The following is a 20751-nucleotide window of genomic DNA, read 5'->3' on the forward strand; positions in this document are numbered from 1 at the left end:
TCCTGGGTTACCACGGCCTGTTTCAGAGCAGGCAGCCACTCCAGGGACTTCCACTGGGGGGGTTACCAGGCCAAAGCGAACAAAAGCCAAGGCTCCGGGTGGCTCAAATATGGGTCAGCAGCAAGTGTCTAACAATAAAATCCTTGCATTGATTCTAGCGAGGCTTGAAGCTCTTGAGACCCGCCCTGACTCTACCCAGATGGTGAGTGATGGGCCAGTGACTCCTTCTGCACCGGCAGCGGTAGTATGGACTGGAAGAGAGGTGGCTACACCCCAGGCTGGCGTGACATCAACAGCTGTGGTGGAGTGCCAAGATGCGAGTGTGGTTGGGCCGCTGGTGGGAGCAGGTGAGTCTGCCAGGCCGACTCAAGCAACTGGGTGGTCAGGTTTGGGGTGGCCTCAGGGTACATGGGTCACCAGTTCAGGGACAGTATCTGCTACTCCTTCTAGACCAGAAGCGAGTGGTACATCCCAACCACTGCTCCAGGCTGCATGCAGCCAAATTTGGCAGCATGCAGGCAATGGACAGGTGATGGCATCAGCTGTGTCACCTGGTGGGCCGGCTCCAACGGCCATACAGGTGGAGGAGCAGCAACAGTCAACTGCAATGGCAAGTCAGAGTAATTTGTCAGACCCTTTGGGGGCTGTTGCTGCTAATGCCATACCTTTTGGGGAAACGTCCATCACCTTGGGCTTCCACCTGCTCCCTTCGACGAAAGACAAAATTTGGCAGGGGGAGTATGTGGATGTCTTTTCACTATTATATAGGGAACACCTTAAAAGGGACAAAGACAAGGAGGCTGAGGACGAAGTGGAGAGGCCCAGACGTAGGAGAGTGGACCACACATGGGCCAATTGGTTGCCAGTGTATTTAATATATCAATCAATCAATCAGTTTATCCGACCACTTGGTCAGCATAAAAACATAATAAAACAGGCAATACAATCAGATAAATATTGAATGACAATTTTAGTACAGTGAATGTATTTTAGATTGAAATAGATATAAGATAAGTATAAAACAGCAAATTTAAAATTTATAAAAACATTTATAATTGACTTTTTACAACTCGGGCATAAATTATAATTTCTTGGTAATGTTCATCAAGATGAAATTTAATATATGCTGGAGTGCTGATGGAAAGACAACCTAAAAGGGTCTGTCTCACTTGAAGTACTTGGATATAATCTACAGGGCTTATGTGGAGTTCTCCAGACTGGCCTGGCTGTCTTATGACGAGGCATTTCATATGCGGGTGGCATGCAATGGGTCTCTGCGATGGGACAAAAAGGAGCCAGAGCTGTGGCTGCAGTTTATGACTGCGGCCCGAGCCATGACAGGTGACAGGTGTGATAGTGAACATCTAATGAGCAGGCAGTCAACTGCTACCTTTCCCCGCACTAATGTGGGGCAAGGGATTCAACAACGGCTGCTGTGCTGGCATTTTAGCTTCCGAGGAGTCTGCACACAGAACCCATGTTGTTTCCACCACGAATGCTCAAGGAAAAGGGCCCCTCCCCAAATAAATTGCAAGTTTTGCAGAACTTGCTTGCTGGTTACCCAGCAGTTGGGGATGCACATTTTCTTTCCAGGGGATTTTGTTGGGCTTCCAAATTCCTTACAGTGGGCCAAGGGCCGCCTTCATGTCCCAAAATCTAAAATCTGTTATGGGCATGGAGGCAATTGTGCAAATGAAAATTGATAAGGAAGTGCAGGCAGGGCAGGTGCTTGGCCCGTTCCAATCACCCCCACTCCCTAACCTTAGGGTATCCCCAGTAGGTATTGTGCCCAAGAAGGCAGCAGGGGAGTTTAGGCTGATTCATCACTTGTCCTACCCACGTGGACAGTCAGTTAATGATTTCATTCCTGACAGTCTATGTACAGTCCATTACACCTCCCTTGACGCTGCAGTGCACATGGTTTGTACTTGTGGCCGAGGTGCATTCATGGGTAAGTGTGACATTAAATCCGCTTTCCGCCTTCTGCCCGTCCACCCTGCAGACTTTGAGCTGCTGGGTTTTGCTTTCACCAATAAATTCTATATGGATCGAGCATTACCCATGGGATGCTTGATCTCTTGCATAGTTTTTGAGCGCTTTAGCACCTTTTTGGAATGGGCTATCCAGTGAAGGACAGGTCTGAATTCAATGGTCCATTACCTAGATAACTTCTTATTTACAGGTAGGGCTGGCACAGATGAATGCCTACACTTAATGGCACAGTTCCAGGACCTGGCAGAGGAACTCGGGGTTCCTCTGGCCATGGAAAAGACTGAAGGTCCAGTCCCCATTCTGACTTTCTTGGGCATTGAAATTGACTCTGGAAAGCAATTCTGCAGGATGCCCCAGGAGAAGCTTCTAATTCTCCATAGGAAGATTGCAGAAGTTACAGGCACAAGGAAGGTTTTCCTTTCCACTCTCCAAGAGTTGGCAGGGCACCTAAATTTTGCATGCAGGGTCATAGCGCCTGGCAGAGCATTTTTAAGGCATGTTTGTGATGCCATGGTCGGGCTGTTATGACCCCGCCATAGGTTTCGGGTTACAGCAGCATTGCACGCCAATCTTCTTACAGGATTTCAATAGGATATCCTTCTGGAGGCAGGACCGACTCTTGGAGGCTGAGTTACAGGTTTAGTCAGACGCATCTGGAGGTTATGGCTTTGGAGTAGTCTTTGGGTCTTCCTGGTGTAATGGTCAATGGCCACAGACATCGGTTCAGGAAGGCTTAGACATGGATCTGACCTTTCTGGAATTTTTCCCTATAGTGGTTGCTGTCTATTTGTGGGCTGCGAGGCTGAGGAACTCTACTGTCCATTTTTGGTGTGATAACATGGCCACGGTCCATGTTATCAACTCTCTTACATCCAGGAACACCAGGGTTATGGGCCTTGTCCGGGCTTTTGTTCTCCACTGCCTGCGTTTTGGTGTTCTTTTTTGGGCACGGCATGTTCCTGGCATTGACAATAGTGTTGCTGATGCTCTGTCATGGAACCAGATGGACCATTTCTGTCAGCTGGCGCTGATGGCCAGGACTCAGCCGGAAGCCGTGCCCCTTGAGATTTGGGAGATTGGAGAGCAGAGTCAGAGAGGGCCGTAAGCCTTTCCATTGCCCCCAGCACACTCGCCAGTTACCAGAGAGCAGGTAGAGTGATTCAGGAATTCTGGGCCAGCAAGGGCTATGCACCAGAGTGGCCTATTCCAGTGAGTCACCTGCTGGAATTCCTGGTGGATGGAAGGAGGCAGGGCCTGTCAGTCCGTGCACTGCAAGGTAAGCTGGCGGGGCTTTCCTTTTTAGCTAAGGCAGGTGGTTTTCCGGATTATGCAGGGGACTTCAGGGTCCGCTACATGTTGGCAGGGTGGGCTAGAGAACACCCTGCCATACCTGATTCCCATCGACCTATCTCAGTAGATATTTTACTGGGCGTGCGTGGTCAGTGGAACACACTTTGCTCTTCCAGCTATGAAGCCAAGCTATTCCAGGCAGTGGCCCTTACTCTGTTTTTTGGAGCTTTTCGAATAGGAGAAGTGGAAGCTGGCTCAAAGCGAGACTTATCTCGTCATGCCCTCCAGTTTGTTGACGTCTCCATGGAAGGAGGTGGTGCTTGCATAAATCTGAGAAGGTCTAAAATGGACCAGAGGTGTAAAGGAAGGCACGTCCGGTTGGCCCCATCCTTGGTGCCTAACCTCTGCCCAGTGCGGGCTTTACAAGCATTTTTAGGAGCTGGGAGCTGGGGATGGATATTTATTTATCCATATAAATCAGGATCCCCTCTCTATATACCAATTCTGGACATTAGCAAAGTGAGCATTGCAAGGGCTAGGGTATGACACCTTACAGTTTGGAACCCATTCGTTCAGAATTGGAGCTGCTTCTACAGCAGCAGGTCTTGGTTTTACCCAAGCAAGAGTACAGGCCGTTGGACGTTGGTCCTCTGGTGCCTTTAAGGGCTATATTTGTGCCTTTTAGAGGGCTTGGGAATGCAGAAGCCTAACAAGTTTTGTTTTGACAGGTTGCTGGACAGGGATGGAACAGGTGCGCATCCTCATATGCAGCCACAGCATGATCTTCTGGGCAGCCCGGAGGGCAGCGAGGTCGAGCATGGGCTCACAGCTGGGCCTCAGTCAATGGGCTGCAGTACAGTGGCTTGGCCGGCGAGGAATGCATTGGGAGAGGCTCCTACCCACTCTGTTCCAGCAAGGTGTAGTGTGGACAATTCCACAGGTGGTGGTCATTCACGTGGGTGGTAATGACCTTGGTTTGCTGCAGGGCAAGGCCCTCAGTGTTCAGGCATGTAAGGACATGATTGCACTCTTTAAGTACCTGAAGGGCTGTCACATAGAGGAGGGTACAGATTTGTTCTCTGCTGCCCCAGAGGGTAGGACTAGGTCTAATGGTTTTAAGTTGCAGGAGCGTAGATTCAGATTGGACATTAGAAGGAACTTCTTGACAGTAAGGGCAGTTCGGCAATGGAACCGACTGCCTAGGGAGGTGGTGGGATCCCCTTCGCTGGATGTCTTCAAGCAGAGGCTGGACAGCTATCTGCGGGAGATGCTCTAGCTGTGGATTTCCTGCTATGAGCAGGGGGTTGTACTCAATGGCCTACAAGGCCCCTTCCAGCTCTATGATTCTATGATTCTATGACATGCAGGTGATAAGGCAAAGGTGGCCTTTGGTACATCTGCTGTGGTCAGACATGCTCCCACGCAGGGTGTGGCATGGGGTATGGGATCCATGGGCAATAGATAGAGCATGGAAGAAGGTCAACTGACAGAGCATGGGGGGTTGGCCATTCTGCACCCCCACATTCAGCATGGGAAGGTTGAATTTTACAGGGCTGATGGTGTTCATCTGTCAGACACAGGTAACGACTTATTTCTGGGAGACCTGCAGAGGTGTCTGTGAGAGGTACTTCTCAACAGTGGGGTAAAGAGGGACTAATTAGAGATTTGTCCCCCTTTTGTGGTGGAAAGGGGCAGGAGGGGAAATAGGTAAGGATAGCTAGGTGGCCCCCTTATGCACCTTTGGAGGTGATTGGTGGTTCCGGAGGCCTGTCTGTCAGGGCTTTAGGGCTCAAGGGCAGGATATGGGCTGCCTCTGGGGCCAACTCATCTCATCTACCCAAGGGTTATCTGACCCCGGGTGGGGATGACATAGGAAGCCCCCCCTACTAACCTACAAAGTGTGGCCGGGGTAAGGGGTAAGCACATGGGCTTGCCCTTGACCCAGCAGGGACTGGTCACCCAAGAGCTGTATGGCAAGCTACTTGCTTATAGTCAGTTCCCGCACCTAGGTTTCCCTCTGCAGGTCACTTTAAATTGGGTTTTGTTTGCTGTAATTTAATAAAGTGGCCCTTGTTCAACCCAAGCTGATGTCTCTGTGTTTTATTTTGCCCCTCAACTGCAAATGCCCTGAGCATAAATAGGTGAGTGGAGAGGTGGTGATTTTTTTTGTTTTGGTGGATTTTCATCACACTGAATTATTTCCCCAAAGCACTCCAATCACAGCAAATATTACTTCAGTGTCCCTCCCCAAATATATTCATGTGGATATATGCTGTTCTTTTTCCATCACTGCCCCTTCCTCTATGCAAGTCAAAGGAGAGTGATCTCTCAAGGAAAAGGGGCTGCATCTCCCAAAATCTTGGGAGGGGGCAGAAGCCCTCCCACCACCAATAACCCTTGGGATAACAAGGTACTTGCTGTGAAGGTGACATTTCCCTCAAGCCAGTCTTTCCTGGGAATCCATGCTCTGTTTTCCCACTAACCCTCTTCTGATTTCTATATTACTCACCCCCAAATTCCTGCTGGGAGGAAGGGCGGGATATAAATCAAATAACAAATAAAATAAATAAATAAATAAAATAAAACAGCAATGTCTGTATTTGTGGTAGAACTGCTGCATATATCCTTCTGAAATTGGACAGGCTTCATCCCTTCGGAAGGGGTGACCATGCCTCCAAATTGCATCCAATTCTGGCAGAAAATGAAAGGGTCTCTACACAAAACATCTGCCTATAATTTGGTAGGCATCATCTATTTTGGAGGCACTCCTATGATGTAAATTTGAATCACTTCTGTGAAAAGGAAGAGAAAAAAGTACAGCTATTTTCAGATTCCCCATTACAATCCAAATGCTGGGAATCCGGCAGGGGGGTGGCAGCAGTGGAGGAATAGGTGGAAAGGTCCACAGGATCCCCCTCCTGCTCGGGAGCTGCCAGCCTGGCTGAGTGCTGGCTCCATCGTGAGCCACATGCACGAGCTACCCAGGGAGCACTGGCTCCGACAAATAGGAAATAATTAACAATGACAAATAATTAAAAATATTTTATTGCACTGACCTTTTGGCCGGCAGAGTTTGCAGTGGGATCAGGACCCAGGGAGGTCCTGAATATTAGGAGGATCTAGCATAAGTCCCCCCTTGCAGCTCTTCCCCACCACGCCCCCAGATTGTCCCATTTTCAGGGCTTCTGCTGGCTTCCACCAGCACTCTGGTTGCCAGGCTGGCCATCTCTGGTGGACCCCTGGCAGCACCAGTAGGTTCTTGGCAGCACCACAGCTCGGCCATGGTGGAGGGCTGCTGCCAGTGGAGACTGGTGGAACCCGGTGCAGCTGGGAGCCTGCCAGTGCAGCCCAGGCTCTGTGGCATCCAACTCACCCCAGCCTGGCAGAAAGGTAAGTTGCATTGCACCATTAATTAGGTACCAAATAATAGGTCAGATTGGAGAGACACAGAGCAGCTCCAAAACTGTTCAGACTGCTTCCCAAAGCTACAAATGCAGATACGAGTTGAATGTTGTGGCTGGTGCACACTCCTAATATATACCTATTGCCTTATGTTTTGATTTTAAAGGATTTTTTAAAAGTTGTTTTTATTACCAATGCTCTTAAATTTAAAGTACATAAATACATAAAAATGTTAAAAGATAGCAATGATGTTTTTCATCTTGCTTTCCCTCCCTTCCCTTTACTTTCAGATACAAATGCCTTGCTCCCTGAAATCGTTTTTCTGAGTCTTATTTCTGAGCAACTCAACCTTTCTGGTATTTTGAGTACCCCTCTAAGCAACTTGACTTGTTATCTGCCTTTTGCTGGGAAAGGCTACCTCAAGCATAAGACTTAGAAAGTTCTAGTTTGTATTTACTGACCTCAATTTATATTGGTTAATGTGACACTCTTGTAAGACATATATGTTAGCTTGAGAACTCCATACATTCAGATGCCTTTCTGATCACAAGTCATAACTTAGTAAAGCCATCCAAAAGCACACCCCAAATTCAATCTACTAAGGCTAGGTCTCAGTGTTCATCTTGGACCCACTCTTGAGGGTCCATTTCATTGATTCAAAAGGATTACTTTGTGGGACACTCAGGGTGCTCCATCTCCCCCTTTCTTTAGTCAGCTTGGCTCCCTTCCTTCTCTACTCCCTGGTATTCTTTCCCCTTCTCTGTTTCTGTTGTGTTATCTTGGTTTAATTAGGGATCTCAGGGAACCCATTGCTAGATGCTTCCCTTCTCAGCCTTATTCAGGGAAGTCTCACAAAGTCACACAGGTCTTTGGATACTTGTTAGGCCCAGGAACAATTGACATTCTGGTGTTGAGGACAACCTACAACCCTGGTCCCTGCTTCCATCTCTCAGCCCTAGGAGAAGGCGAGTATCTCAAATACTAGCCATAGAAGTCAGGGTTGGTTCAAATATCAGCAGGTTGCTGATGAGCAACAATATGGTTGCTCTTGTGCCACTTTTGGTATTGTTTGAAGGAACAGGTGCAGAGGCAGCAACAACTGAACTTTCCATTTAGGAGAGGTAACACTAACAAAGGAAGTAACTATATCACTGACCTGGTACATCTGATCAGTCTCCTTCAAATGTTACCCAGATTGGTGGAAGAAGCTACTTCAACAACATAGGAATCAGAATTTGGGAGTATGTAATCCCACCCCATATATGCGGCCTGCCTAGTAAACATTGCAAGACGTCACCCTAAGAGTCAGAAACGACTCACACTATAAGTGTGGGGACACCTTTACCTTTTTTAACAAATAACTTTAAACGAGCTCAAATGGGCAGGGCCCGATAAACTGCATCCTAGAGTATTGAAGGAACTGGCTGAAGAACTCTCAGAACCACTGTCTATTATCTTTGCAAAATCATGGAGGACTGATGAACTGCCGGATGACTGGAGGAGAGCTAATGTTGTCCCTATCTTCAAAAAGGAGGAACCAGGGAACTACAGACCAGTCAGCCTAAAATTCTGGAGCAGATTATAAAGCAGTCAATCTGTAAGCACCTTGAAAGCAATGCAGTGATTACTAGGAGCCAACATGGATTTATGAAGAACAAATCCTGCCAAACTAATCTTATCTCATTTTTTGATCGGGTAACCTCCCTTGTAAACTGTGGGAATGCTGTGGACATAATATATCTCGACTTTACCAAAGCTTTTGACAAAGTGCCCCATGATATTCTGATTAGCAAGCTAGCTAAATGTGGGCTGGATGAAATAACTATCAGATGGATCCACAGTTGGCTCCAGAATCATACTCAAAGAGTGCTTATCAATGGTTCCTTCTCAAACTGGGCGGAAGTAATGAGTGGGGTACCACAGGGCTCAGTCCTGGGCCCAGTGCTCTTTAATATTTTTATTAACGACTTGGATGAGGAGGTACAAAGCATGCTTATCAAATTTGGAGATGATACAAAGTTGGGGGGCATAGCTAATACCGTGGAAGACAGAAAGAAAATTCAAAGGGACCTTGATGGGCTGGAGCATTGGACTGAAAACAACAGAATGAAATTCAACAGGGATAAATGCAAAGTTCTACACTTAGGGAAAAAACCAAATACACAGTTATTAGATGGGGGATACTTGGCTTAGCAGTACAATATGTGAGAAGGATCTTGGAATTGTCGTTGATCACAAGCTGAATATGAGCCAACAGTGTGATGTGGCTGCAAAAAAGGCAAATGCTATATTAGGCTGCATTAACAGAAGTATAGTTTCCAAATCGCGTGAAGTACTAGTTCCCCTCTATTCAGCACTGGTTAGGCCTCATCTTGAATACTGCGTCCAGTTCTGGTCTCCGCACTTCAAGAAGGATGCAGACAAACTGGAATGGGTTCAGAGGAGGGCAACAAAGATGATCAGGGGACTGGAAACCAAGCCCTATGAGGAGAGACTGAAAGAACTGGGCATGTTTAGCCTGGAGAAGAGAAGACTGAGGGGAGATAGGATAGCACTCTTCAAGTACATGAAAGGTTGTCACACAGAAGAGGGCCGGGATCTCTTCTCAATCGTCCCAGAGTGCAGGACATGGAATAATGGGCTCAAGTTGCTGGAAGCCAGATTTTGACTGGACATCAGGAAAAACTTCCTAACTGTTAGAGCCATACAACAATGGAACCAATTACCTAGAGAGGTAGTGGGCTCTCCGACACTGGAAGCATTCAAGAGGCATCTGGACAGCCATCTGTCGGGAATGCTTTGATTTGGATTCCTGCATTGAGCAGGGGGTTGGACTCGATGGCCTTATAGGCCCCTTCCAACTCTACTATTCTATGATTCTATGATTCCACAGTTTGATCATCCTAAGTTTGTTTGTAATATCTTCTGACTAAGTAGAGGCCAATAGAAGTTGGTCCATTAGAGCAAATGAGGCTCTGCCCAACCAACCGTTGTCTTCCCTCAGCCAGCCCTCACTTTCCCTGCCTTCTTATTGCAACCAGTCAGAGCTTGGAAAAGTTACTTTTTTGAACTACAACTCCCATCAGCCTAATCCAGTGGCCATGCTGGCTGGGGCTGATGAGAGTTGTAGTTCAAAAAAGTAACTTTTCCAAGCTCTGCAACCAGTCAATGTGGGGTGACACTGCCTGCCAGCTGCCTCCTCCTTAGTGTCAGTGTTGCCATGGTAGAACTCAGTGGGGAGGAGGATGGGTGCAAAATTGGTTGGCTCTGCCTGTCATTGGTTCTGGGTCCACCTATTGTTGCACTCCCTATCTTCTACCCTACCAGTCCCAATGGGCACTAGCTACCAGGGTGCCAACAGGACTTTCTGTGCCTGGGACACTGTATGCAGATTGGGCCCCCTCCAGTCCCACCCCCATCCTCAATTAATATATTGGCAAGAACTGATGTTTATGTACATTTATTACCAATGTTAACAGTTATTTTGAATCCGCAATCTTGATTTAAGATGTATTTATTTAACAGATTTTAACCTGCTTTTCAGAGTTCCTGCCCTCACAGAGCATTTTATAACAGCAATAAATAGTTCAAAAACCATAAACATGTGATTATTAAATACCATTTAAACATTCAAATAGCATTAAAAAGATAGGAGCAGCTAAATAAACTTGTGCAGCTTGACAGAACCAACTCTAAACCTCACCTACTTCAAGGCATTGTTGCAGAGATAAAAGAGGGGTGGACCAGGAAGAAGAGTGAGGCGCAAAGATATTATGCTATATTCACAAACCATGCAGTGAGTGTGGGGGAAAATATGCACAAAAGCAGCCCCTCCTAATTGCTTTCACTGCTACATTCCACAGTCCTGATATTTTACACACACACGTACAACTTGACAGAACCCACTCTCAGAATAACCTGCCTCACAGTGTTGTTGGAAACATTCCATACTTACATAATGGACGTGTAAAAATACATACTCTCCATATAACAGGCTATTGTCAAAACCTATTGGTTACTGCAGAACATTTTTTTTAAAAAAAACACCAGTATTAATTTCCTACCAAAACAGCAGTGACACCTAAGTAAGCCCTGCCTAATTGCCTTACAATAGGATTGTGGACAGGAGGGGAAGAGAGGTGTGTAGGATTAGGATTGCAGCTTTACTCCCAAAATATAGGATTAAATAAACTGCCCTGTTCAGCAGCCCAGGGAAAATGTAAACTTATATGACTCATTTTATTTAGAAAACTATAACACATTGTAATGGTGTCATAAGCTGCATGTACACATTTTTATTTCTATCCAACATTTATTTGATAGGTAAATTGTATAATATGCTATTTTTGCAAATAATTAAAAATACTTGCATATACACTTTTATTATCATCATATATGAAATTATTTACTGTGCATGACTACTATGATCCTGCTGTCCTGTGTGTGCTTCTTTGATCTTCAGAACCTCATACTAGATGTGCACAGTGGGTGGGTAGGCAGACGTGCTGCTGCCACAAGCTATATGCTTACTCAACTCACTTGATGTACACACACACACACACATCATTAATCAATATGTAGAGACAATCAGGAAAAGGCAGCTCTTTTCAGCACTTGCAAGGGTTTCTAGCCATTGCCTGGTATTCAACAAATCCCTTGTCAATCACAGTTCTGACTTCACTCATTGGCTAACAACCTGAAAAGGAGGGTATTGGAGCAGCTGGCTAGGTCATTTCACAGAAATTGTGGAAGGTGGGTGTCTTACATTCTGGTGTATAACCTTTCTTCCAGAGCACTTAGAAACTTACTTTTTTAAAAAGGAAAAGAAATAAAGCTAAGAGTCTGGGGCTCCTGCTGGCCCTGACCCTGGTAGAAATGGACCCTTTCTACCCACCTGTCGGTGGCCCTGACAGATACCACTAGCAGAGGCTACAATTTAGAGAGGAAACAAGATAATACTTTTCTGCCCACCTGCTTATCCCATTCCTGAGGCCACCACATGTACATAAATGTATGTAAAAGCCACTTCATATAGGCTGTAAAACTGCAGTTGCTTCTTAGATTTAATGTTGGATATTGATTATTTGACCTGGGCCTGCATGCATTGGAATTTAGGTAGTGAGATCCTTTGAAAACATTTTACCAACATGTGGGTTTTGCTGAATTTGGAGGGCAGGTGTCCCTACTGAGAAGCGCATGAAGGCCCATCCTTACTCCTCCCCCCTACATGTAGCACCTAACTCAGAAAGATAGTCTGAGTCAGTCTTCTGATAGGAAAGGATTTATATCCTGACATTATTTTATACCTTGCTACACTGTTTATCACCTTGTTCATCATTTTGTTCCAATTATACTGTTGTTAATTACTATTTGTCACTTATCTCACGGATAGTCAATTATCATTCCATGCACAATTAAATGGTCTACCTATCTCTTTTCTTTTTAATGTCTCAAAAACATGATTAAGCTTTTTGTACTGGTTTTAATGATTTTATTTTAGAGAAGCAGAGTTATTCTATACTGTGCTTCAATTAATCATATACTCACTCAGAATCTAACCTTTTTTTATAGCCATATAAATGTTCTGTGGCTGCTATAGTAGCTGTGCAGCAGGAAAATATCACTCCTCTGGTGTTTAGATGAAGCAGATTTGTGCATTCCCTAACAGCAGGTGGGAATGGAGATATGTGGAAGGACAAAGTGTGGAGGCATCCCCATTCATGTGGGGGCATTTTGTCAATGGGAGGGTAGGCTGAATTCTCCGTTAAGGTGGTCTCTTTTTAGTTGGATCCATGGCCCACCCATCCTCTCTGAATGAGATTAGTGAGTCACCATTTGGGGCAAAGTAAGAATTTTTGGTTTACCAATTGGGTGTATCTTTTTCAATTACTCCGCAGTGTTGGTACCTAGATGAGAAACATTGTTGGATTTGCTACACCAGGGTAGTGAGCACCCTGAGGCACCGTGGTGGTGGTGGAGGGATGCTAACTCAACCTGCTTTTCATTTCTGGCCAGCTTGACAGGATGAAGAGAAGTTTACCATTGGGCCATGGATGGTTTAGCTCACTGACTACTGACCAGTGGGGATGGGCTGGACCAGTCTCTCTCTGCTCCTGCTCACTGTAACTCGTGTGTGTGTGTGTGTGTTTAGCTGTTACATTTTAGATGTTTATTTATATTTTATATGTGAAATGTTAATTATTAATAGTATTGCTTTCATTTATTTATTTATCTATCTAAACAATCCCACTGTGAGCACTTATTTTAGAAGAAATGTGCGGTATCAGTTTCCTAAATAAATAAAAAATTGTCCTTCAGTTGTGAATTCATTAGGTAGATACAATCTCACATCTGACATATGGGGATAATTACTGGTCCACTTTCAAGTAGACTATTGTAATGATTATTGGGGTATTATATTAAAACCACCCTGAATTCTTAGGGGAAATGGCTGTATAGCAACTTTATTGTTATTTTAAATTTCTTGGTTAAAAATCTGTCTCTTCATTGGACAAAGATTAGAGTGAGCTCTCAGCCCATGGAATGATGCATATACGTGAGGCTACTCTCTTTTCATATGTTCCAGGGACACTCACTTTGCATGTTCATAAATGCTGGTTAGTAGATCCAACTATCCCATTGACTTTATGGTTATATGGGCAACCATATAACTCTTTCAGTCCTTTGCAAAACAAAACAATGAAGGAATACATTACAATGGCTGAAGAAATAGTGTCTTCCTACAGAAATGTGTCCTGGTATCAGGGGAGAATTTCCTCTCTCCAAAAACAGACACATTCCATAAACAGAGGTTTAAATTCCCTTTCTCTCTCAATTAGAAAGTTACATTCGAGCTGCGTAGCTTTGGTGCATCTGATGGGAAACTAAAATATATTACATTTATTACAGATTATTATTTAATCTGTCATCTCGTCAAATGGCCTTCTGATCATAGTGCTTACCTTGCCCACATACTGAGTATCTGGACCAGTGTACTCCTCCAGTAAAAAAAACTGATTCCACATCCATCCTCGCTTGGTTCGATGAAGTGCTTTCCCATGGTCCTTAGATACCCCTATTATCCTTTCAGCTTGCAAATACATGTTATTCCTTTTCGGTGATGGTGAAGTGTGGACTTCATGAAATATACAAGTCCAGATTAGAAATGACAAGCAGAAGCTAGTTCTCATCATTTGTGCCTTCTGCTAAGAGTCTCCTAGGCTCAATATGACTCTTCCTTTAGCCACAAGAATCCTGAGCAAATAATGTAGTATTCTTTCAAACGATCTGTGAAAAAGATAAAAGTTTGGATGAACTTTAAGAATCTCTTTTTTAAAAAATCTGAATGTATTCACAACCTGATGTTTTTACAAGAGTTTTCAGACTTTTTTTTTTTTGTCTTCTTGGAATCCTGCCTATATTGATTTATGTGCTGAAGAACATCTGCCCCAGAAATGTAATCAGTTGCTGAGGATTCTGGTTTATGCTCTAGGCTATATCTTCTTATGCAAAGCAGTGGGCAGATTTGCTAAGTCTTATTCACAACATGAATGAAAATGCAACCAAACACACACAACTGCTCTTTGTGAACTAGGCGGTGATCTGACTGAGAAATTCCTGATAAGTTTCCAAAAAATCCCAATGTTTCCCTGATCACTGCTTGAACATAGCCTACATGAAATAAATATGGCTGTGCATGACAAAATATTTGGGGTTAACGTTCAGATGCTGCTGGACTACAATTCCCATGCCTATTTGCCATGCTGGCTGAAGGTAGGATGGGGGATTGTAGCCCAACAACATCTAGAGGCCCACAGGTTAGCTGTCCTAACTTAGGGCCTAACTATACATTATAATAAATTGCATGTCAGGGGAATTTTTTTAAAAGAAAAAAATAGGGGCACCACCCTCCTTTCCACCATGAGTGTAGTATGAGGGAAGTTTGACCCTTCTTTCACACCATGTACTGTTTTGCTAATTGTGCTCTGAGGAGTGGAGAGACTCATGGAGATCACAGCTGGGCAAGGAATAGTTGAGTCTTCCCTCCCTGTCTGCTGGTGTCCTGATGAAAATCCTCACCCCCATTCCTAGGATTGTCATTCTTTTATTTTTTTAAAAAAAGAAAGAATCCCTGATATGACTGTGTTGGTGGTTGTGTATTGACTGGTTTGCTAGAAAGAAAAGATCCCTTTGCATATCTTCAAAACTGTAACATACAATTAGAACATCAGGGTTTGATCATTGCCAGTGAGTGTTTGGCTAATCATGTTGGGTCGAGTATTTCTTGGAGAAGTAACATGCATAGAGTTATTTTATCTTTATTGATTTTTGTTCAATTTAAACATAGTCTTCCCTCACCACTTTGTCTGGCAATGGATCAAACAATCATAGATATAAATTATTAGAAGCTAGATGCTGAATAACCTGTAAATATTGTATTTCCTGCTTCCATACTCTTCAGTACATTGGTACTTCAACCAGGGAGCCTTTCTCTTGTTAGCTTAAACCTGTAAATCCTCTTGTTATTAAAAGAAGATTGTGTAGTCTAATGGTTCATGTTCTCGATGAATCCACAATCTCATGGGGACTGTTTAAAAATAAATATGCATATTTTGCACCTAAGAACCTGCACTGAAAATGAAGTAACTACTAGCATCCCTGTTTACAAATCAAAGTACAATGTACCAGAGTGGCAAATTATACTTATTATAAGGTAGTGTGAGAACTGAATTTTCCAGTTTATTTGAAGTGTAGAAATCTGTGCATCCTATTATGTGTTGCCTAAAAGAATCCAGGTTGTGCAAAAACAAACAAAAATGAGAATATATATACTGATCTAAAGAAAAAGATGACTTCTTTAATTAGACATCAATGAAAAGGATTAATTGCATGCTTTACAGTGTTACGCAATCTACTCAGCATAACACATGCTGACAGTGTTTGCTTATCCAGCTTGAACTGTTAGGCAGCTACTTTTCCAGAATGTGGGCTATTCCTCCTGCAGGACTGAAAGCTAGAAACGTTTTCCAAGCAGGTCTAAACCAAAATTAGTCACTCAGGTTGAAAAAATGCCTCCCTCTTTTGGTGAATTGTAGTCAACTCTCTTCAACATTTCAGCCATGAGTGGCTCAAACTACTCCCTAAAAAATCTGCACAATAAGCAAACATTAGCTTGGATAGCAGTGTATCTGATTGGATGTGTATGTAGATCCATGCAATTTTGTCTAATAACATGAACAATGACAGAAGCAGCAGAAAAGATGAGGGGGCGATGGCACAAAACTGTTACAATTTTTTAAAAATAAGTTTGCTATACTATTAGCAAAACAACTCTGTCCCAATTAAAAAGTTATGTTTCAAGGTGAAGATCAGTTTGTGACTATTCAGCTCAGCTTACTTAAATGTGAAGAAGATAGAGGAAGAGACTTATAGGTAGAATAAGTAATTCTTGGAGATGGATCCAGACAAAGTTAGTTGCACTTACAGAACAATCCCAGCTCTTGATGTGCCATATTGGAGGGGGTTTCCATGGGATGAAAGTGTCCCTTTGTCCAGCCTTGCCTGGCTCCACTGGCATCCACCATCTAGGAAGCTCTGCTGTCAGCAGGGAACTCTGCTTATGAGGAGCACCCCAATGCACCCACACAATGCACCCCAGTGAACCTACTGATGCCAGTGGAAACCACAGAAATGAGGCATTTGGGGAGTGGGGCTGGGCCAGCACATGATGGCAATGGGCTCAATCCAGGCCTCTTTAACTGTGTAAACCTGGCTTAATGGGACTTAAATCATGACTTCCCCACCGAATTCAGTGGACCTAAGTTAAGCTAACAGACTACAGTCTAAGAGAGCCAAAGTGGTGTAGTGATCAGTGTCGAACTGGAACCTGGGAGACCAGGGTTCAAATCCCCACTTACCCATGAAGGTCACTGTGTGATGTTGGGCCAGTCACTGTCTCTTAGCCTAACCTACCTCACTGGGTTGTTGTGAGGATAAAATCAGGAAGAGGAGAACCATATTTGTACGACACCTTGAGCTCCTTGGACAAAAGGTGGGATATAAATGTAATAATAAATACATTAAATAAAAAACGTAACCTACTTACTTAACTAACTTACCCCATTGAATTCAATAGGGCTTACTTCTGAGTAGGCATGATTAGGATGGTGTTGGTAGTCTGGATCCATCTCCTTGCCTTTTTCTTGCTTCACCTGATGAGAATACAGCTCACTAAACTTAGCTTTTGGGAGAACTATCATTTGGGAAGCAAAACATACCAAGTCCTGTGTTTTTGTTGATAAGGAACTGTGTTCCATTTCATTAATGGCTGTACCCAGTCCAGGTCACTGTAGGAATAGCAGTGATAATGAACAAGGAGCCAGTTCATAGAGTCTTGAAAGTGTGTGAGGCTGCTAGTGGTGTGAAATTGGTTCCTGCTTTTGTGGAAATGACATATGTGTGAACTAATGTCTCTGGGTAGGGGTGATATATGAGAGGCCACTGGAATATGTGTATGCAGATCCCACATAGGGGTACTAGATCACACAAATATCCAAGATTGGCCTGGTGAGGAGCCTAACGCTAGTCCTGAGCTCTTTGCATCGGGCTGTGAGGAAGTGTGAATCAACCCAAAGTTGATTGGGCACTCTGGCTTCTTTTCCCAGAAGATGCTAATTTCATTTTTATTTTTATTTTGATGGCCAAGGAATTTTTTGTGGTCAAGGAAGTTTGGATGACACATGAAGAACTGTGGCTCTAAAGCAAAACAGCAGAATGAGTGAGCACGATAAAAGCAAACAATGCCTTATCATACCACTTCCAGCATTCAGAAGAAAAAGAAGAACCCATATTCAGCCCTGTGAAGCCCTTTGCAATCCCTTTCTGATTCTTTCTCCTTAAAAGTTTCTGTCTGTAGTTTCCATAGCTACCCCCCCCCTTTAAGTCTGAAGGAGGATCATAAGCATGTTTGGCTAAATGCTGCTGTGATCAGGAACCTGGCAGGGCCCTCTATGGATACAATTTTAGAATGCCTGAATAAAGCTAAATTAAAAGGTGAAGGGTATTGTATCAATGGACACACATACCCCCCCCACATGCCCCACTAGTGAATTTCCTGGAGGCATCTCTTTGGCCAGTGTGGGATTTTGGACTAGATGGAACTCTAGCCAAATTCAGCAGGGCTTTTATGATCATGTGGAGAAAGTCTGCAGTGGGAATTGGCCTTCGGCGACCATGTAAGCCTTGTTACTACTTTGTTTTAGAAGCCACTGCATCTGGAGTTAAAGCAGCAACATAATCCTTTTATTCATACTCCATCCCCACCTCATCCCATGTAGGTGATCTGCATTATACTAGAAACATTAAACGGAATTCTGAATGCAACCTGTCTTTGTCCTATTGAAGCTTAACGAAAAATAGACTTTTACAATTGAAGTTGGAGAGGTTTTGTGTTTTTCTTTATCCTGAGATCAAATTCTATCCTGCAGGATAGAGTCGATCTATCATGCTTACTTTCTTGTATCTCCCTATTCCACCTGTCACTTTTAGCACTACAGTGGAAAAGATTTTTTCCTACTTAGATATTTATCAATAATGCATTCAGTTCATATCAAGCATGCTGAGAAATTTTAATGCACACATTTATATATATAAAAAGTTCTGAATACATCATTCAAGCCATTGTAAGCTTTGACTTCATAAAACTCTGTAGTCAGACAGGTTATACATTGTTAATGTCACCAGAGGAAGAGAATGAAGATGGGGAGAGTGATCTTCCAAGGAAGCCCAGCTTTAGAATGAGGATGCTATCTCAGGTGATTGAGCTGGGGTGCAGTTAAAGCATGATAACTTGGTGTTTAGATATTTTGGGACAGCCCAGCTTGCAGCAATATAACTACAGGGCATAAGAACACAAGAAGAGCATGCTGAATGGCCCATCTACTCCAGCATCCTGTTCTCAGAGTGGCCAATCAGTTGCCCATGGGAAGCCCGCAAGCAGGACCTAAGTGCAAAGAACACTCTTCCTTCATATAATTGCAACTATACAAAACCTTAACTGTAGGAAACTCCTTAAAGAGGAGACTGCCTGATTTCCTTGTTAATCCAGATCCCACTCCTGGAAAGTTTTACATGATGCCTAAAATCCACAAAGCCAACAATCCTGGTTGCCCCATTGTCTCAAGGAACAACACAGCTTCTGAAAGGATTTCTCTTACATTGACTTAAATTTACAAAACATGATGCAAAACCTCCCATCATATATCAAAGACACAAATGACATCTTACTTAAAATTAAATCTCTAAACAAGCAATATCAATTCCACAGCAATTCTATACTAGGTACTTTAGATGTCACATCTCTTTACACCAGTATACTGTATAACGATGGGATTCAGCCTTTCAGTGAGTTCCTCAACACCAGAAATTCTAACCATCCTGCAAAAGAGGCTATCACAACTTTAGCTACACTAGTCCTGACTTGCAACAACTTTACACTCAATGGAGAACACTACCTATAATTACAAGGCACATCTATGGGAACTTGCATGGCTCCATCATATGCGAATCTATTTATGGGGAAAATGGAACAAGAGATCCAGAAAAAGGACATTAACAAACAAACATATGGGTTGACATCACTGTGATCTAGACAAATGGCAAAGAGAGCTTAGAACAATTTAAAAACTGTATCAACTCTATTCATCCATCTGTTAAGTTTACATTCAGTAGTACAAATGATAATCCACATATCCCTTTTCTTGATGTCCTTCTCCCCATTGAAAACAATAAAATAGCCACTGATCTCTACAGCAAACCCACTGATTCCCTCACCTATCTAAACTGGAAATCTTGTCATCCTCAGCATATAACATTGTCTATAGCTTAGCTCTCAGAATCAGGCATATTTGCAACAATGAAGAGAAATACTAAAAAAGGATTGTGACCTCAAAGAACACCTTCTTCTGAGAAGCTATCCTCCACATGTAGTCAATCACAACATCCACCAAGCTTCCATTCTGTCCAAAGAAAACCTCCTCTAACATAATGAGGTTTCAAAAGAACAAAGAACAACGTATTCCATTTGTGATAGATTTTTATCCAACATCTCCTATTTATCTCCTAGCAATCAGGGAAAGCTACCCATTGGTAGCAAACTCTGAGAGTCTTGCTGGAGCCATCGACAAGCCTCCTGTTGTTCAATTTCACCAGCCTCCTGATTTATGTAAACTATTAGTGAGAGCTGTGCTTAAGCCACCTATCAGTAATCCTGGATCTCATCCTTGTCACTCCAAATGTTGTATCACCTGTGTGTACCTCATGGAGAAACTACTTTCAAAAGCACCATGATGGGCAGAACATATAACAACAAACAGAACATCACCTGCAGGTCCTGCAATATAATTTATGTCATTGAAAGCAACAAACCAGGATGTCATATCCAATACATAGGAAAAACTACAACTGACCTACACACACATTTCAGAAACCACAAATTGGCAATCTTGACTACAAAACTAGAACAACTAATTGTAAAACATTTTAACACCGAGGGCCACAGCCTGCTGGACTTATCAATAGCAGCTATAGAGATGCCAACAGATCCAACAGCATTGACTAAGAGAGAGAACTTCTGGATATACTCCCTGAACACATTGGCACCACATGGCCTTAACCTAGAGGACATGTATCCTCCTTAATTTGTGTTGTATTTCGTTTTTGTTGTGCTTTCTGTTGTTTGTTTGTACATGTTTTCGTGATTTTTTACTATGATTTATTGTATTTTATCTTGTTTGTTCACCGCCCTGAGAGCTATTCTGCTAAGGGCGGTATATAAATTGAAATAATAAATAAATAATATAAACATCACTTAGCTTCTGCAAATGAGGTCCCTCTGAGCATTCCATCCTCAATGCTCTATAACTGCCAGCTTGGTAATAGCATTTGTATGTTAGCAGCTGATGAAAGTGGAAGCCAAAATGTTTTGTTAGAAAAATAAAAAGCTGTGTTTTGTTAATCACAACTATGTGTATATATATTTTAGGTGATTAACAGAATCCTTATAGGTAT

General features: G+C 43.2%; 1 protein-coding gene across 1 annotated transcript in view; it reads right to left on the reverse strand.

Moving 5' to 3' along the window:
• The window catches only part of CDH9 (cadherin 9), a 200761-nt gene that overhangs the window by 125222 nt on the left and 54788 nt on the right, over positions 1 to 20751 (reverse strand). Inside the window, exon 2 of the mRNA XM_061589995.1 lies at positions 13647 to 13971. Coding sequence (XP_061445979.1) covers positions 13647 to 13877 — 231 coding nt within the window. The 5' untranslated portion in view covers positions 13878 to 13971. The remainder of the gene's footprint in view (positions 1 to 13646; positions 13972 to 20751) is intronic.

The sequence above is a fragment of the Rhineura floridana genome, chromosome 1 (genome assembly GCF_030035675.1).
Source record: "Rhineura floridana isolate rRhiFlo1 chromosome 1, rRhiFlo1.hap2, whole genome shotgun sequence".
Lineage (NCBI taxonomy): Eukaryota > Metazoa > Chordata > Lepidosauria > Squamata > Rhineuridae > Rhineura > Rhineura floridana.